The sequence below is a fragment of the Epinephelus lanceolatus genome, chromosome 18, assembly GCF_041903045.1.
Source record: "Epinephelus lanceolatus isolate andai-2023 chromosome 18, ASM4190304v1, whole genome shotgun sequence".
Taxonomy (NCBI): Eukaryota; Metazoa; Chordata; class Actinopteri; order Perciformes; family Serranidae; genus Epinephelus; species Epinephelus lanceolatus.
In genome coordinates this window covers 10,993,442-11,012,057 of record NC_135751.1, presented here as the reverse complement: position 1 = coordinate 11,012,057, position 18,616 = coordinate 10,993,442, and the positions used below count along the sequence as shown (strand labels likewise).

Below are 18,616 nucleotides of genomic sequence, written 5' to 3'. Positions count from 1 at the left end.
GGGTGAGCGGGAGAAATGCTGTATCAGGAATCTGGCGAGAGCAGCATAGGTGTTCAAACAGCCATTCAGCAGTGTCAACCAGCAGATGGGCGACTGGGTGCGCACGTTGGCCCACTCGTTAGCCACCGGGAGAGGAATCAGGGAGAGGAAGTGAGAGGCGACGCAGCGCCAAGGGTTTTAAGAGGGAGAAACACTTCAGAGTTTGGATTCATCTCTGTGAAGAAGACAGATTTTAACTGTCTGAAATGCAGCAGCACTGGGACTGGAGACAGTTGCCTTAGCCTTCCTTAAAAAAAAGAAAAAAAGAAAAAAAAAATCCCTCCCAGCTTCCTGCTGCGAGCATCTCTGTTTCCCCAGGTTGCCCCTGCCTCTTTATCCTCTAAGTTCTCTTCCTCTCTTTCTCACCGCACTCACCTTTTTCTTTCTCAGACATCACAGGAACAAATCAGCAGACAAGCGATTGTACAAGTTTTCTCAAGCTTTCAAGAATTACCACCATTTCATCATGGATAATCACAGTTAATAACCCTTCTCATTAAGGAGACGAGAATCACGGGTCATTAATATTGTTAATATCTTCTCCCTTTCCTTCTCTTCTATCTCTCTTATTCCCCCTCTCTGCGTGCCAGAGGGAGTGGAAACAAAAGGATGACTAAAAAAGAGCTTAGCGCGACAGTGATTAACCGATAGGGGTAGGTGGACTGTGATGAATCAAAGTTATCTCTCAAATCTTAATAACTGGAATTAGCCCCTGATTAGATGAGCTTTGGCTACAGCAGGGAGTAGTCGGCATTTTCACTTCAAAGAATCCCGCACATGTAAACCTGTTCCCCCTTCCACTGCAGAGCAAAGACAAAAAAAAAGGAAAAAAGATTCAGTGAGGCAAATAGGCCAATGGAATAAATTACAAAGGGGGTCAAAAGAGAGCTGAGAGAATGAGGAAAGGCAGAGATAACATAAACAACAACGTTACACCTGTTCTCCCAGAATTTGGTCATTGTCACGCCTTTTTTCCGGTTTATCTCTCTCTTTCAGTTTTCCTCTTCCTCTAACATGCTCGGGGTCCAGTGGGAGGTGTCAGAGTCTCTGTGACAGGGTCATAATGACAGTGGCACTCTCCTTCATTTGCATATGTTTGCCATTGTCACAGCGGTCAAGGAATGTCATGTCGAGATTCCTGCATGCTTAAGTAATGGCATGTTGTCCCCACGAGGAACTCTTGCCCCCGTATCATAATCCCAGCATGCATAAAAGAGAAAAAAAGACTGAATTAACATGACAATCAGCTGATTCTAAAACAAATGTTGGCATTTTTATCCCTTGCAGAATTTTAAAAGACTCATCTGTAGTCAGAGGAGCAGTACGCTGGCATGATGACACTGTGGGATTGATTTACGGGTTTATATGACCAGAATGACAGAACATCCCACTGTTCAGTTATCAGTTTTCATTTGGTTCAGGTCTTTATCTTAGTGATCAATAGCAATCTCAAAGAAGTCGTTCAGTTTGGAGGGTTTCTAATAGAATGTATGTCAATATCACTTTGTTCAGACAACTTCAGAAGAAGAAAACACAGAGAAAAAAAGTAGATGAAAAAGTTCTTTGGTGTGTTTTTTGATGGGGTCAAAACAGCACAGTGTCTGTTCTCACTAATAAACGAGTCTAAACACCAAACTGGATGCATCCCACAAGTTAATCCAAATTTTGACACCCAGTCTGGAGTAATTAGTCCCAGATGTAAATATCTGTTATGCAACAAAAGCAGCAACAGCACTGAAACAGACAATTATCTCCTCTTATGGTGTTGGCAAAATGCTATGAGTCTAACCATGTGTAACTGATGGCTTTTTCACACGGCCTCCAGGCTTATTTGGATGTGCTTTTGCTTCTTTATTTATTTATCTGCGTTTTTACCATGCAGAGCCTGAGCCCAGACGGAGCTGTGGCTGAGACAGACAGGTTCATTACATGTCACCGGAGTTCAAAGTGATCCTCTGTCTACTCTGTTTATTAAGTGGCGCTCCAGCATCTCTGAGGTATAGTAACACTCGCAGTCGCACCGCTAAGAGCAGTCCCATCTCGGTTGCAAGGCTCCGTGTGCAGCACCTCCGCTGCAACGTAATGAAGAAATCAGCAAGGGATTGAGGAAAATGAACTCTCTTTCTAATACCTCCATCCAAGGCCGCGGAGCAAATAAGTGCTCCCAATAACGAGGAAAAATCACGTTAGAGGGGATGAAACATATGTGACATGTGAAAACGATTAAGCCTCTCGGAAAAGAGCGGCAGAAACATGCCCGAAATCTAAATTGACTCGGACGCGGAGCGAAGACACCGAGTGTTTATTTCCATGAATTGATTTTTCCACAAATGAGGTGGAAAAATGGAAAGACGGGAGTTTGCAAGGGAGGAAATGTGAGACAAAACAATAACCCTCTCCCCAGCCTATTTGAAATCATAAACCTACTGTAGTGGTGAGGAAGACCGGGGTGTTGTTGAAGTGGGGGTGTGTTGTGAATCTGCATCAAATTGGGCTGCTTCTGCACATCTCCCCGCTCCCTCTCTCTCTATCCCTCTCTCTCTCCCGACATGCTGCTGTAATTGGTTGACTGGGGGGAGGGGAATAGCCGCTGCACCAAATATGTGCCTCATCATGAGAAACTCAGCTGAAGGTGTTTTGTTTTTGTTGTTGTTGTTTACCTCTTCTGAGTTTCTCTTTTCTGGCTCACCTTGGATTCACTGTGTGGCATGTGGTTGTAATTAACACATGCTGCAGCCTCTGGTGAGTGTTAACAGAGAGACTTGGAGTAAGATCATGTGGCTTGCCTAATTAAAATGGACCCGGCTAGACAGCCTTTATTTATGCGCCTTCAAGACAAAATGAATGCCAGTTGCCTGTGGAAATCATCTCAGGCCGTCTTTTCGCCTGCCTGCCTGACTGTCTGTGTGCGGGGCACAATTAACTGAGCATCAGCAGCAGAGCCGGGGACAACAAGAGGCTTTCATGCAGCTGGCTGAAAACCACTCAGTGTTTCGTTTGTGTTGCATCAACTGATTGCCGTACGTTGGCCTCCGCTCAGCTGCATTACACTTTTCACTATAAACTCTGCTCGGCTTGTGCTGTGACGGCCCAGCGGGATTTGTCACAAGTTTGCCACAGTCACTGTCAGGAGGTCATTAAAACCAAATGAGCATCGTTCTAGAGAGGAACGCTCAGCGCATGATGCTGTGGTTGAGACAAGAACAATTTTACTGCACTGAAAAGCTTAAGATTCACTTAGAAAATGTTATGTCATCTGTAATCTGACAAAGCAAGAAGCTTGTGTACATTTTCCATGAAGGAATGAGGCAGTGATGCTTTATGTTAAGTCAACATTTAAGTATTCGTGCAATGCAGCTCTGCTCATAAATCTCTTCGAATTGCCTAGTGTATAGAATCAGGAGGAACTGCTCGAGACTATTAGTGTCATACAGTAGGAGCTGTGTAAAGTAGGAAGGCCTTCACTGAAAAATGATCCAAGCTGCATGTGACCGAGCTGAAGCCATAAAGCTGCCCACTCCATCACGGCAGAGATCGCTGAGATTGATCAGCCCGCTCCCATTTGAGTGATTTCCCTCCGGATTCAATGCAACGCAATTAGTCGCCTGCTGTATTTTGCCTTTGCGTTGCTCTCTGACCCTCCGTCGGCACGTATGAGTCAGTGCAGCACTCTGCCGATATGAGTTCCTCCTAACAGCTCCTGTATTTGCACAGCCCATCTCCACTTGGCCTCTCAACACCGTCCCTCCCAGCGCCGCTAAAGAGGATCACGGATCGCTGGCGAGCGGCCAAGACGTTGTACCTGCTGAGATGGAATATAGCCTTGACCATGTATACTGGGGTTAGCACCAGTGAAAGTCTGTGTCTCTCTCTGAATGCTGCATGCCGGGAGTTTCTCTCAGACTGCCAGCCTCAGCAGTGGGCATTGCCACAAGGCCTCCCTGACCTCGTTGGCTCCTGATGCTGACTGTAAAAACAAAAACTCTGCTCCAAAAGTGATCTCCTTAAGTAAGGATGTCCAATCCAATTTTACACAAGGAGAGTGCTTAAGATTAGAGATAGTGTTTTTTATTGTGCTCTTCAGTAATGGGAGTAGAAAGGGTGAAAGGAGAGATGGAGGGAAGGAGGGAGAGAGGAATGGAAAGGATGGGAGATCGATAAAGGCTGCTCTCTCTGGTTGCCTTTATTCTTTGTCGTCGTGTCCGTGGAGACGAGGTTCAGGCATCTCATGGCAGCAGGCCATGTAAGGGGGGCATTAAAGTGCCGCAAAGGGACCCGCTCTTTTCCCATAAACAGGCCTGCAGGTAGAGAAACACTTGCAAGGATCCCAATATAACGAGGAGCCGTAGCGCTCGTTTGCGGCCATAATGAACAGCAGTCTCTTTCAGTGGAATGAGATGTGCTGTGTACCTGACTGGTTTGTCATGGAGGGCTTTTCATTAGGCACCATGGATTATCTTGACGACGGCGAGTCAGCCCCAGCAGAAAGGGCGCACGGTCGCACTGGGGCGAGCACACCTCCCCTGATTTGCACGGGCCTTTTTTCTTCTCCCAGTTCATTTCCAGTTGAATAACTCGTTTGTCACATACATCAGAGGAAGGCGAAGATCATACGAGAGCCAGCGTTACTTTGTGTTTCACTAATGAGGCCTGTACTCTCCGCCTCCTTGCTTTTGCCTTTCTGCTTTTTGAAACAGCAACGACATGGTGCTACAACGCTTAAGTAGTTTTCTTTCTCCAATACTGAGCTCTAGGCTGTTATCCTGTTTGTGTGTCACTTGGCTCCGTCTCAGTCCTTTGCACTTGTTTAAGGCTCAAACCACTACAGACCTGACACAGATACACTGGCCCTGTGTGCCCTGTGTGCGTAACCATTCAGATTCTGACTGACCCGGGCACAGAGGGAACACTCGAAGGCAGATGATGATTTAGCAAGTTTAGTAGAAAACGTCATGACAGATGCAGAGCCGAGGCATGAAGAAGATACAGAACAGTGTCCAATACTTGCTAGCGAGGAAAGTAAACTAAATCACAGATTTCCCTAAACCAAGCAACTGTCAAATAAATAGCTGAAGAAACTGGAAGCAGAAACTCTCTTAGAACTTGCTCATCAGAAACAGCAGACAGAATAAAGCACCAAACAAAATGTGATTTTCATTTTATGACCACACAAGGATTCACAGAGAACAAGCTAAGAATACAGTCAACACCAGCTGCTGATCAATGCCTCAGTCCAAGTCTACACACAGTGTGATTGTTAACATGTTAACATGTTTACACTAGTGTCCTGAGTTTAAGTCTAATCCTGGTTTGATCATTTCTTGGATATGATTTTAACATAGTACACAAGGGAACATAGTTTTCCAGCTCTGTGTGGGCATGATTCCAACATTGTCCAGGTTTTTGGCTGTCTGCACTGGTATACCTCTCAGCTGCTTTGTCATTTTTGTTCCAACTGAGTACCCTCAACAGTTGGGGCAAACCTCTTTTGGTCTCAAGCTACCAGGACACTAGTAAAGAATGAAAAGAGCAACAATACTATTTATCTTCAGATGCTTACCTTCATTTCAACACAGTCATTTTTTGCTTTATCATATTGACTTGAGAGCACACCTGTGCACATGGCAGTGGTGTGAAACCCAAAATAGCACTGTGTTGGTGGGGACATGTTGCTTCAGGTACCAGTTAGAAGATGAAATATGGTCCAGGATGTCCAATTTAGGGCTGAGCAACATATCAATATTCTGACAATATCATCATATGACACTGGATATAATCTTAGATTTTGAATAGCATAATATTGTCAGCGTTGTCTTTTTCTGGTTAGTAACACATGGTGTAAACTCATCATCTCATCGCCCAGCTGTAGTCCAATTTATATGATACATCCATGAGTATAAAGGTGCATCAGATGGCAAAACACTGCACTGCTGTTTGAAATACAGTGAACAGAATTTTACAACCCACTGCGACAAACATTTTATCTTCAGTCTCCCCAGTGAGGTACACATTAGAGAACACAGCTGACATCAGAAAGTAATCTACCAGCAATATATGCCTGCATGAATTTGATTGGACAAAGCAGGGCATTGCAGGATGAATGCCTTACGGCAAAGGTTGAGACAGGTTCAACCTTTTTGCAGCGTGACCCTGCGTTGTTTTGCCCGAGGCCTCTGCATCGAGACCTTCACTCCTAATGAGGAGTCTGTGTTTTTGCCTAAGGTGCCACAGGATCCAGGATTAAATCAGAATAGCCGAGCTAGCATAATGAGAATTCCCCAAACTAGGATAAAGGTACCTCCTGCATTCTGAAACCAGGATTTGTTACATGATGGTGTTTTCCTCATCATAACCTGGGAATTAGTGTAAACACACTGGGTAACACTAATCAAGACCGTGGGTCGCGATCTTGACAGTGACTTAATAAAAGGCATAACTGAAGCTTTGATCTCCTTAATGACATGAGCAGTGTTTGAAGTACAGTAGACCACAGCACCTCTGTGTTTCCAGGCTACTGAGCTTTCTGTCTCCGCCGGACCGCTGAGCGTCGACGTGTTGATGGGTTGCTCGGGCTGGTTAAAAGGAGGACACAGGATCTGGTAGTACTTTCAGCTGTCATACCAGGAGGTGCATCTTTTTTTAGGTAACCAACCCCATTCTCCTTTTAAAATGGGCGCTTAGAAGTTGAAAATTGCCAACATCAAGAGCTTCCTTGAATTAGGATGCCCTGCAATGCAAGTGTGTTATATAATGCCATGACTGGAGGGAGAGGAAAAGTAGAGCACAGGGGTAGAGATTAAAAAAGTTTCTGCATAAAAAGAGAGGGGGGAGGAAGAGATGAGCATGAAAGGGAAAGGGGGGAGGAGGGATTGAGGGAGAGACAGAGGAGATAGAAATACAGTATAATGAAACAGAGAAGGGGGATTAGGTCAGGCAGGAGCGAGGGTCCACTCCGACAGCGGGTGCATCCTTGAGGCCCCGCAGGCTGCAGGAAGCTGGTCAATCCCTCTCCTCTCTCAAGGCTTCTCTCTTTTTTCATTTAGATAATGGAGCATTTCCTTAATTGGCAGAGCACAGTTTAGGCCGAGGTTTGTTTGCCAACACGTCAGAGTAGAATTATTTCCACTACATTTACAGCATAGTGTTGCTCAGCTCTCTCATTAAAACCACAGCCTCTTCTTGCCCAGATAGAGCTTTCTGTGGAAGTCTGCAGAAAGAGGCCAAACACCACAGCAGCAAAAAAAAAAGAATGTAACACATTTATCTCCTATCTCACCATCCCCAGCCAGCTTGTAAAGGAAGAGACAGAAACTTCTCTATCTGTTTACTGTTATTGTTTTTCTCCAATCATAAACCCTTACTTCTGGCTGCCGTCGTGTGCCTTTTCCTCCTTTTCTCTTATCAAAAGAGTTATGCATTGAGCTCGCATGATCTGTATCTTTAAATTTGATTGAGGGTATTTGCAGGGGGTGTTATTGGATTTCAGTGTTATTGTCTCACCTTTTCCCTCTGTGTTTTTAATGTTGGGATGGATATCCGCTCCAGCAGCACTGATCTCACTGTTCTGCTCATTAGTCTTGGATTCACAGAGCCTAGCGCTTCGCAACAATAAGACATGCACTTCTGTAGTCCAGCTATTACTGAGTTTAACAATGTGCACCAGCCAGAAAAGTCCATTATTTCTGCAGCTCATCATCTCAAGCATCCACACGAGACAAAGGGTCTGTGAAACTGCTTCATTGCAAAGGGCCATCTATCACTTAAGTCAGGAGCAGAGACTAAAAAACATATGTGGTGTAGATACCACATACTGTGTGCTCTGTAAAAGCATATGGAAGAATAGGAGTTTTAAGAAAAAGACTGCGGCTTGGTTTCAAACTTATTTTAGGGGACCAACTTAGAGTATTTAAAACTGTCAGGTCCAAAAAGGTGGCATCAAATTATTGGTCACATTCTAGTTTACTTATTCTTTTATTGGAAACTTCCCGATTTTGCTTGTGTTAGATGTAATATTACGTTGCCAAGTGCTTGTAGTTCTTGTACGGCTACTTCAAAATTGAACCTGGGTGCATTTGAGATTTCAAAGAGGTATGGAAAAGGCACCAGATAAGTATCCTTATTTCGGCACCTGTTATGAAAAATTCCAAATAATACTCGAGAAACAAAGGTAGGGATAGTGAGCGGTAGGAGAGCTCATAAAATGAGACACAGGTTAATGTTTAAAGTAGGAAAGTGGAGCTTGGAGAGGGAGCAGCCGCTAGTTTAACAGACCTGTCATTGGAATCAAAGGCCCTAATCAAAATTTTATCAATTAATTGATCTTTCCTCTTGTGCTTTGCCACAAGTGCAATTGAGATTCCCCCTGACTCTTGCCCCTCCAACAGCGAGCCATGCTCTACAACATAAACTGTGTTCATTAGCAATGATCAAGGAATTCTCTAATCTGAGCTGAGATATGATATGATGGCTGTTTCCCCCTGACTTAGTTAGTTTGCAGGACAACTCTCCCCAGTCGCCTTCCGAGCGGCACTGGTGAACTTGCACGTCTTTCATGCTGCTCGTAGGAGTCAAACAATGTACTTCAACTTTAATCTCAACTGAAGTTCTAACGATTGCCTCCTGTTGTGCGTGTCTCGCAGGGTAACCAAGAGGCCACCAACCCCCCAGAAGCGATGGCCCAGCCGTACACCCCAGCCCAGTACCCACCTCCCCCACAGAATGGCATCCCCGCAGAGTTTGCGGCACCGCACCCACTCCCAACGCAGGACTATACCGGGCAGAGCCGGGTTCCTGAGCACGCCATGACCCTCTACACGCCCACACAGACGCACAGCGAGCCGGCCGGCACTGACAACAGCACGCCTGCCATCACCGCCACCACGACCGCACCGGTCAGTGTCCTTCATCATCTGCAAACACTGTTCTCAACACGCTGTCAGCAAGTAAAATATATTACTATCACTTTTTTTACCTTTTATTTTCTTTTTTAAGTTGACGTTAATAATGCTTAGAGAAAAAAGTATACTGTACTGTTCTGTATATATGTCAATTTAACATTGCCAAATTGTGATTTTTTCCATTAAAGGGATAGTTCAGCTCTTTTAAAGTGGGGTTGTATGAGGAATTTACCCATAGTCAGTGTATTACATATACTACATGGCATTTGGAACACCCCCAAGTTGGAGAAGCAGGCAAGTCTAATGCCACATAAGCTAAGCAATGTACTGCTGTGGATGAGGGAAGCAGCAAAATGTATTTTTGCCACCCACTGCATTGAGAATATTTTCACTGCTTTTCCACTGCTGGTCCATAGCTGCCTTGGTTAGTGAGTTTGTTTGTGTTATTGTGTGACTTTGGTGAATTGGATCTAACCCTTTTAAGTCAAACAATAACACAAACAAACTAACCAATTGAGGCAGTGGTAGACCAACAGGTCCTGTGTACAGCGATTTTAAATTGCCGTTTTCCTCAATTGAGTCTGGCTTTGAGGAGAGCGATATAACGGCTTCAGTTCCCCATCTGAAATTGTCATCTGAAGGCAAGGTAAAGCATGGAAAACATTCTAAATATAGCATACACTTAAACTGACATTGATTTTTTTGAGGTGCCTAAAATATCTTTTACTCCTGCCTCCACACACAGCAACACATTGCTTAGCTTCTGTGGTGGTACTCCTGTCTGCTTCTCCAAAATGGGGGCACTGACAGCCATCTACTGTATGCAATACACTGACTATGGATAAGTACCAAACCCAACCCTAAGCACTTCAAAAGATGTGAAATATCCCTTTAAAGGTATACTATGCAGGATTGTAGGTTACTGTGTGTAAACATGCTTGTCAGCATACGTGAGAGTAAAGCCAACCCCAGATTCACTCTGGTTTGGCGTTTCGCCTCACTACATTTGCGTTTTTTGGTGCTGTGTACCTCCGGCTTATGATCTAGCACGTAGTTGCTACCTTTATTGTAAAGGCCTGACCCTGTGTGTTTATACATTGTTTTTAGGAAAGTCCTGCATAGTATATCTTTAACAACGGAGTCAAGTCAACATGACGGTGGCTTCTGTCTCACACCAGTTTGAGACAAAGACTAAATCTTCTCATTTCCTGGTACATGTTTCCCCTCCCTGACTGTTGTTTTTCTTAAGAAAGTCTCTTATTGTTTTTATACTTGTTCTCCTTCTATTGTCTGCCATTGCCTAAAGCCTGAAAGCTTCAGCACCATTTGTGCTGGAAAAAATATATCCACTCTTTCTGTTCTGTGCCATAGAGCAACACCACCGCTCTCAATGTTAAAAGCAGTTTAAATGATACACACGGTATCTTCCCATCAGTTCAGTAGTGTATAGCATTAACATTCCCATGCAATTAAAATGGCAATGAATTAATAATAATTGCAGTATTAATTATACATTAAATAAATCATAATATTATACAATTATTCATGATTTTCACCAAGGTATGTCAAAAAAGACTTGAGGAGAAATAATTGTGGTCCTTCTATTTTATCACAATGTATATTTAAATGTACAAGTGTAGCTTCATAACATTTACCGAGAGTTGCATTTGGAGTCCATCTGAGCCCCCACCCTGGACACATACAGTTTTAAAGTGATTTTTCAATTTTTATTTTTTATTTCAGTTGACAATTTGGATATTCTCTGCATCACAAACATGAGAAAATGACCTTTCTTAGTAAAAAGTGAGGGTTGAGAGTAAAAGTAATACTGGGAGTGAGTATAACAGCACTAATCATTAGTAAGCAGCAAGACTTTGATGTCATGGCAATGCTTTGTGCTTGACGTAGGAGGTGAATTTGGTTGAAAATATGCTCATAAAATGAAAGTGCATTTCTGAAGAGCCATTTGGGGCTCTCTAAAAAAACATGTAAGCCCGCGCTGTTTTATTTATTTGCGTGAAGGAGATGTGACATGCTGTAGACATGAATGATTCAGGATCTCCGAAACGAGGACACGCCCTTCTCCCCTGATCTTTTCAGTCAGTTAAAGCAGCAGAAGAAAGATGCAACTTTCTCCCCCAGCCAAAACCAACTGCCGCTCAGTCAAATCAGCTAATTATTTCTAACTGCATCCAAATGTTTGAGACATTTTTTTTGACATAAGATATTATCTACTGTGTGACTGTGCCAGGACCTGATTATACTCCTTCTTTTACTTCTTCTCCCCTCACCATAAGATTGCAGATGTTTAAAGTATTGGCACTCCTCGTGGAAAACAAACCCCTGGCAATGCTGCATGTTGAGATACACGGCTTGGGACTGAGTGAAATTCTAAATTATGTATTATACATTTTATTCTTGTGTACTGATTCTCTGATATGAAATACCTTGACCTGGGATTTACCTTCACAAGAGGCAGATGCAGATAAAAGGGAGGACGACTTAGCTCCAAACTTTAAGAGACGTGTCTAGAAAGACGGATAATGCTGGCAGAGATGAAAAAAATAAGACCTTCAGACCTTCTTTTCTCCTTTAGCATGAAAACACCTGCTGGGAGAGGTCACGGCGAGGCCACAGCCCTCCTGAGAGGGATCTGGGTCACTCATAAAGAGCATTGTTAATAACTCCATTTGCCGAGCCTCACAATTACCACACAGCTACGGACATTTGGTGGCAGAAAAGTGCTTATACGGCAGAAGCAGAGCCATAGCATCACACAGCGCATTATAGTCGGCCTGTAATGTAGCAATGTTTGATTTGAAGATTTGTGTGACGCTCTCCAACTGCTCCATGGTTATGCGCCGCACTTACAGTAATGGCTGACACACAAGAGAGTTTAAAGTGAGGAGAGACTTGGCAGGAGGTTCAGCCTCCTCCTCCTTCCTCTTCCCCCTCCGACACTGTACACCACTCCTCCACTCGCTATCTCTCACTGTCTCCTCTCTCCCTCTCTCTCCATTTCGCATTTGATTTCATTTCATCTGCTCACCCGCTGTGAAGAAAGCCCAGAGATGGTGGCCATGGAGAGATGAGAGCTCGCCTTGCTTTCCTTCATGCTTCTCCCCTCTTGCGCCGTCCCCGCTTTGCTCCATCGTCATTCTCTGCATCCACGCTCTCCCCACTTCCACCCATCTTTTCTCAGGGAGGACAGAGGGATGAGATTAGTGGGGTGTAAACAGAGAGTCTAATCCTCAGGGGCCGCTGGTGTAGTGTCGCCCACCGCTGAGTTCCCCAGCTTTAATGACAGACCCAGCCTGTTTGCTCTGGGTGCCACAGACGGGCCCGGGTGCCTTTGATTAGGGCACCCTGCAGAAACACAGATTGAGGGAGCAGATCAGCTACTCACTGCGACTCTCCCTCCCCCTCACCCTCCTCCCTAGGCTCGACTCTGCTGCGCTCAGCTTCTCTACCCCACGAAGACGCTTTACTCTGCACATCTTCTCGACTTAAAGACTTAAAAAGAGTCAAGAGAGAGTGAAAATTCAGTGAAACGTATGGATTCTGTGTGAATTCCCTGCAGAGAACGGAGAGTGTGTATGTTTTAATGAGGCACGGGGACTCTCTTTGCCTCTCCTCTCTGTTTCTGTCTGTGTCTACCAGTCCCCTGTCTATACTGGGAAGGTGGCGTTGTCCAGAGCCAGACCTCTGGGACCTCGCTCTGTGCCATGTTCAAACAAGCGGACTTGAAAGCAGGCGACTTGAGGAAGAGAGGCAGCCCCCAACTTTTCTCCAAATCCTTAGAGATGAGGGTAGCAGAGGGCTGCCAGGGAGCTCTGCTGGAGAAAAAAAAAACTGAGCTCGTTATCTGGCTCAGTTCAAATAGTCTGAGGTTTGGTTGAATTTCATGAGTAATCATTCTCTTTTCAGATAACAAATTAAGGCAGTGGCGTTAGGGCAGCACTCAATTCCAGATTTTTCACAGCCCGTGTCAGCGGCATGAAGACTTTCCAAAGGGTATTCTGGGGGACTGTGATAACATAGACACACACACACACCAACACACAAGGGCATGTAGAAAACACGGGCGAGCACATGCAAACATTCATTCATACACGCACACACACTCTCCTCTCTCGTGGGCCATGTTTAAGGGATTGAGGCTCCACTAGGGTGTAGCTTTCAGAGGCGGTGCTGATGGCAGCATCTAGGCCACCATTAAAAAGAGGATGACTGTGTTATCTGGAAGTGGGAGGAGCCAGTGATATTCCACCACTGTAAACTCCCATTTTAAAGGTATAGATATCTGCAATGCCTTCAACATATAAAACCTCTCCTAGATAATTTAAAGGATAGGGCTGGTGTCATTCCATATATTTATTATTATCAACATATCTCATGAAAAGCCCAAAGTAACAATGTGTTAGTCTGTCTCTTAAAATTTCTGACTTCTCTACCCTCTAAATATTAAAAAACAGCTCACAAATAAGTACTTTCATTTTCAAAAAATAGTCTCAGTTATTTCCTAAAACTCAAAAGTCACTAGTTTTTATTAAACAGACAGGTGGAAATAGTCCTTTTGTTTTGGGACTATTTTCTGTGGTGGATTAAGCCACATTTGGTGTTTTAGTGAGTGTTTGGGGCAGCAGGACAGTGTGTGTGTTCATGGTAATGAAGGAACATGTCACCCAGTGCAACAGTGTGGCTCACTGATGTGTTTCTGAAAACAGCAAGGCTCTGTGGCACAAAGGAAGAAGATATATCAGGCTTTGATACACAGATAATTGTTGTTAGTGGAATCAGTGCCTTGGTCTTTTGATGTCATGTGTTGACTATAAAAACAACAAAAGAATATCACCAGTTATTATTTGGAGATACTATGGCTTAATGGTATGTCCATCAGTTTTAATTGTTTTAAGTTTATTGCAGTGAAACTATGTTTTTTTCTATCATCTTAGCATGGAGTATCCTCCACTTACATACTACGATACCCATAAACCCTAGCCCCTTTGCTGAAAGAGCCTGTCATTCCTTGTTGCAGCTGTAACCAAAACCAGAATCTGACATTTAATGGAGCTCTATATGATAATCAGAGCGTATTTAAGATTCAGAGGTTGTGTGCACACAGCTCTCAACATGGAAGTGGCTGAGCTAGCAGCTAAAGTGTGTGCTGGGGGCAGAGTGTGGATGAAATGCTTCTGCAGCAACACCATCCCAGTATCAACTCTGACTGCCGTATGAGGGCAGTGCATAGCGGCAGCGATTAGCGAGCCATTAGGAAACACACACACACACAGAACTCATGCACACAAGACCAGCTACTACAACAAAGTACAGAGAAGTTTGGATTACAACACACACAGAGGTAGCATGACTTCATTCTCTGCTCAGGATGCCATTACTCCACTATGTCTCTCCATAGCAAATAGTGGTTTGCTGCTATATTGATGCTCTGTATATTGTAAAGAGCTCCTTTAAGCTCACTAATGCTTCTTACCGTAATGTACCTGTAATTGACTCCTCCTTTAGTTTATTTTTATCTGCACTTTTAATCATAGAACCAGATATTTTCTAATAAAGTTGCTAATCTTTTGTATTGATGATTCAAGTAGGAGAGTTTAATGTCTATCCAAGCTGTATTGGTGCTTCAACTGTCAATCACCTAAAATTGTCTACGCAGAAAATGTTACAGTTCAGCACTGTCACCTGAACGCCAAAAATAACTTGTCTACCTTTCGGTATTTTATATGAATCAGGGAGAGGAGGTGGGGGCAGCCCCTCTACTCCACACACCCTGCTCTCACGGGTGATGGAGAGGATATATTTGCAGCTTCTTTAGAAAAAGAAAACAAACAGTGGAGGGCCGGGAGAGGAAAATAATGAATTAAAGCTCAGGCATTATAATTCTTGTGAGCGAAGACTCAGTATCCCCCCCCTATTTAATCGGATGTAATCTACCTGCTTGGCAGCATTCCAATCAGATAGTTTCAATTATGCTCTTGTAATGCCACTCTGTGAGGAGGGGGAAAGTGCTGAGCAGAGCACTTTGCAGGCGATTTGCAAATAACAGCAAGGGAGTCTTTTAGAGAAATGACTGAACAGGAAGCCGGAGAGTTGCTGGAGTTGACAGCTCTCTCACTCTCTGGTTTGCTGGCTTCGGCAGTGACGGCATGTTTTGCATCCCACCTCCTCCTCCTCCTCCCTGTGACAGCAGCTGTCGGGACAGTAAAGTGCCACTGAAGGTGGCCTCCTATGGTAATACGGAGGTAATTATTTTCCACTGCAAAACCACCATCTCACAACCAGGCAGGCAGGTTGGAGCCACGGGAGCGGTGCGCAGAGGCAGGCATCCCGGATCTCAGTGACACTCCAAGTTATTGAGTTAGTAGGATGCAGTCTGGTGTGCTTGGGAGTCAGCAATTCAGTATTTGTGTTCTCCGTATGTGTATTTGCCCCCGATGTCAGCGTGCTACCGGCCTGTCTGAGCACCGAGTGAAAGTTAATCTGGATGTTTGCAAACACACGACTGCGCTTGCCGTGATAAAAAGCCAGACAGACAGAGCTGGAGGACAGCGGTGCTCAGTAGTCTGGCAACATACGCTAAAGGTCGATAGTGTCATGTGTGACCGATGAAACAGATTGACCCGCGGGGCTCTGGTACCTTGTCACCCTCCACGGTCCCAGCATCTGTCTGCAATGTGTCACCCCCGGGGCCCAACATGGCTACTCAGGCTATTAACCTCCAGCGTGCGAGGACACGGCCGAGTTAAGACCCCTCCGCCCGTCTCTTTCAGTCACAAATCCACTCCTTACCAGCCGGCTGGCCGGCTCGGTACATTTTTTGGCCCCCGTGTCCTTCGCCACTTGTTACCCTCCGGTCCGGAAGTCGTCAAGCCCATGCGGGACTTAGGAGGCTGCCACCAACCTGCCCTACCTGCATGGCTGCAGGGGAGACAAAGTGGGACCTTGAATCAAACAACTGTCACTGTTAACAATGTATGTCACCATCCCGGAATGGGCCATAAAAACCAAATAAATGACGGCCATTACAGTGGAGATTGTGATTATGATAATGAGAATAATAAAGGCGATCATCATTACGATCATGATGATAATGATAATACTGTGATGATGAATTATAATGAATAAATCCCTACCCCATTTCCTAAATGGTGGGAAATGTATCACTAAGAGTGGCCTGCAGCCGTGTGACAGCCTCAGAGCAGGGTGAGGGTTATCAGTGTGTGCGCGTGTGCGTGTGTCATTTGAACCGTTTGTACTCTGGCAACAACCTACTCCCTTTTCACGTCTGTATCTCAGTACAAGATTGTGTCTGTGTATGTGACTTCCCAGCCAGTGTATAGTGTGTTTGCCATGCTCAGAGAGCACTTCCCAGGAGACCTTGCAGTTTACATATCACATTCAAACAGCTTTTGTGCTCAATATCTGCCACTTCCACTCTCTCGTTTCTCATCCTCCCCTCCTCTGTATGTTTCTCTATTTAGTCTCTTTCTGAGTCACCGTCTTTAAATCAGGGTTCATTTTTGTTCATTTTAATCATAGCAGAATGGAGACTGTTCCCAGCAGAAAGACCACAGCACTGGCTGTTTGTGCAAATGCTGAAAACAATCTCGATTTCTTTCCTGATGGGTGACCTCTTGTGGTCAAGCAAGTAATTTCTGTCCACTCTGTAGTAATTGTAAAAGTGGTGCAACGCTGTTACACACTTGCAAATCAGGCAAATAGTTTTGTGTCTGACTTTGACACCACTTCTGTCTCTTACCAAGTCAGCATTGCAATCGTTTAACCATGACTCTTTCCAAAGTTCAAATATAAAGCTCACTAATTAACAGGGCATATCTTGTTTGTTTTATCCCAACATAAAGAGGAACACAAAACTGACAATTTGTGGTTTTTAGGTGCTGATATTCCTTGACAATGGTTAATCTTTCTGCTCACTGCTTCTGTGAAGTGTCTCCAGCCTTAGAGTGGGTTGCAAGATATGGTCAGTAGTTACAGCCTTCAGCATAGGTCTCAGGCATGGCTGTATCAAACCTGAGACACCAAGACTCCAGGAAGTCACAACACCCGGCTGTTGTTCAGCTTAGAATATCAAGTTGTCGCTTTTACATCTGTGTTCGCGTACGGCTTCACAATGAAAGTTTCACAGACACTCATTAACTGCTAACTAATCGGTTGATTTATAGAACAAAAAAAAAACTGCGAATGACGTGAAATACAAGAGGGATTTCTTTTTAGTTGGGCGCTCCACTGACTCAGTGACCATTATCTCTGAATTTGCCAAAGTGCCATCCATTTAGAGAGGGTAACATTTAATGTTTTGTCTTCTAAGTGTTTTACCTATGATTTTATTTCCTATAAGCTTTTCTGTCAGACAGCTGGCTAGCCACGTTAACGTGCAGAGACATGTTGCCCACTGTTGACCTTTTCAGTCTCCACTGGTTAGCTAACTTTGGTCACTTTGCAATATTATGCACCACCTGGGTCGAGTGGGAGCTATTCAGCGGTGTTCTCATTCGACCATTAGCGTCACTGCTTGTAACACTGTCCCGATGGCAGTGCGATGTTGCTGAGGAAACATGGTGGCCACCCTACAGTTTCCCCTAGGTAGCACCAGGGAGCAAGCTGCTTCATTTTGAGCCATAAAACCCCTTTAGCATTAACTGTAACGTAAAACCCCTCCAGCACTACTAGCCATGCTGATAACACTGACACTGATAACAGCACTAATAGATTCAACAGTAGCAATGCTAAAAGGGGTTTGGGATTAGGATCATAGATTTTAATAATAACTAGGTACCGGACTTCAAGATGGCGCCTATTCATTCCAATGGAATTGCTCGCCTGGTGGTGCATATGTCCAGAAAGTATTCTAGCTCCTGGGTTTACTACGCAGTAGTGTTTCTCCCGCTGGCCCTGCCTGCGAGTTCACACTCAGCTCATAGACTTTACATTGTCATGACATCACAGATTTTTAAATCCCTTTTCTCAGCTCCAGGAAATATTTACAAATATAAGACCTCCATAGATGAAAAATTCAGAACAGAAAGATTGAAAATGCCCCCCCCCCCTCTCTTTTTCACTGCTAGCTGAGGTGAGCTTCTACCAGACCCTAGTGGTGTGCAGTCACTAAAGAGTACCAAAATTAGCTTGTAGATTGATATGTGTTACCAGTCGGAAATACCCTCTGCAGTTACCTTTGTAGATTGCTGTTTTCATTTTGTGAGAAAATCAATTAAAGTTCAAGTAAAAAAAAAATGTATCTGTGGTTAACTGATCAATGGTTAACCGTTGACATCTGTAGTAGGGCTTAAAACAATGAGATATGTGATAATTAATGAGCGTTCACAGTGCCAGACGATCCAGATTAGCCGCTCCCAGTCTTTATGCTAAGCTAGGCTAACTGCCTTCTGGCTCTACCTCTACTTTAAATGTTAATACATTGATATTGATCTTTTGATTTAACCATCTGTAAGAAAGCAAATAATCCCTACCTTCCAAAATCTTATTTTGATTAAATAATTTTTATCATTGATTTGGTCTTAGCTGCTCAAACTTAACTAAACCTTAACTACATACATGGCATGTCAGAAAACATGTGGGCTTATATGAATAATTTAACTGTTAACTGCGTTTTAAAAGACACTAACCAGTGACCTATT

At 44.1% G+C, this 18,616-nt stretch overlaps 1 protein-coding gene across 11 annotated transcripts in view; it reads left to right on the top strand.

The window, feature by feature from the left end:
- Nucleotides 1–18,616, top strand: part of LOC117268171 (RNA binding protein fox-1 homolog 3-like) — a 462,203-nt gene that overhangs the window by 406,373 nt on the left and 37,214 nt on the right. For 8 of the 11 annotated variants that reach the window (XM_078161644.1, XM_078161643.1, XM_078161645.1 and 5 more), the window contains one exon: nucleotides 8,679–8,930. In XM_078161644.1, the coding sequence (XP_078017770.1) occupies nucleotides 8,679–8,930 (252 nt within the window). Of the gene's footprint in view, nucleotides 1–8,678; nucleotides 8,982–18,616 lie in introns of all 11 variants that reach the window. The other 3 variants (XM_033644388.2, XM_033644391.2, XM_033644386.2) reach the window with 1 other exon arrangement.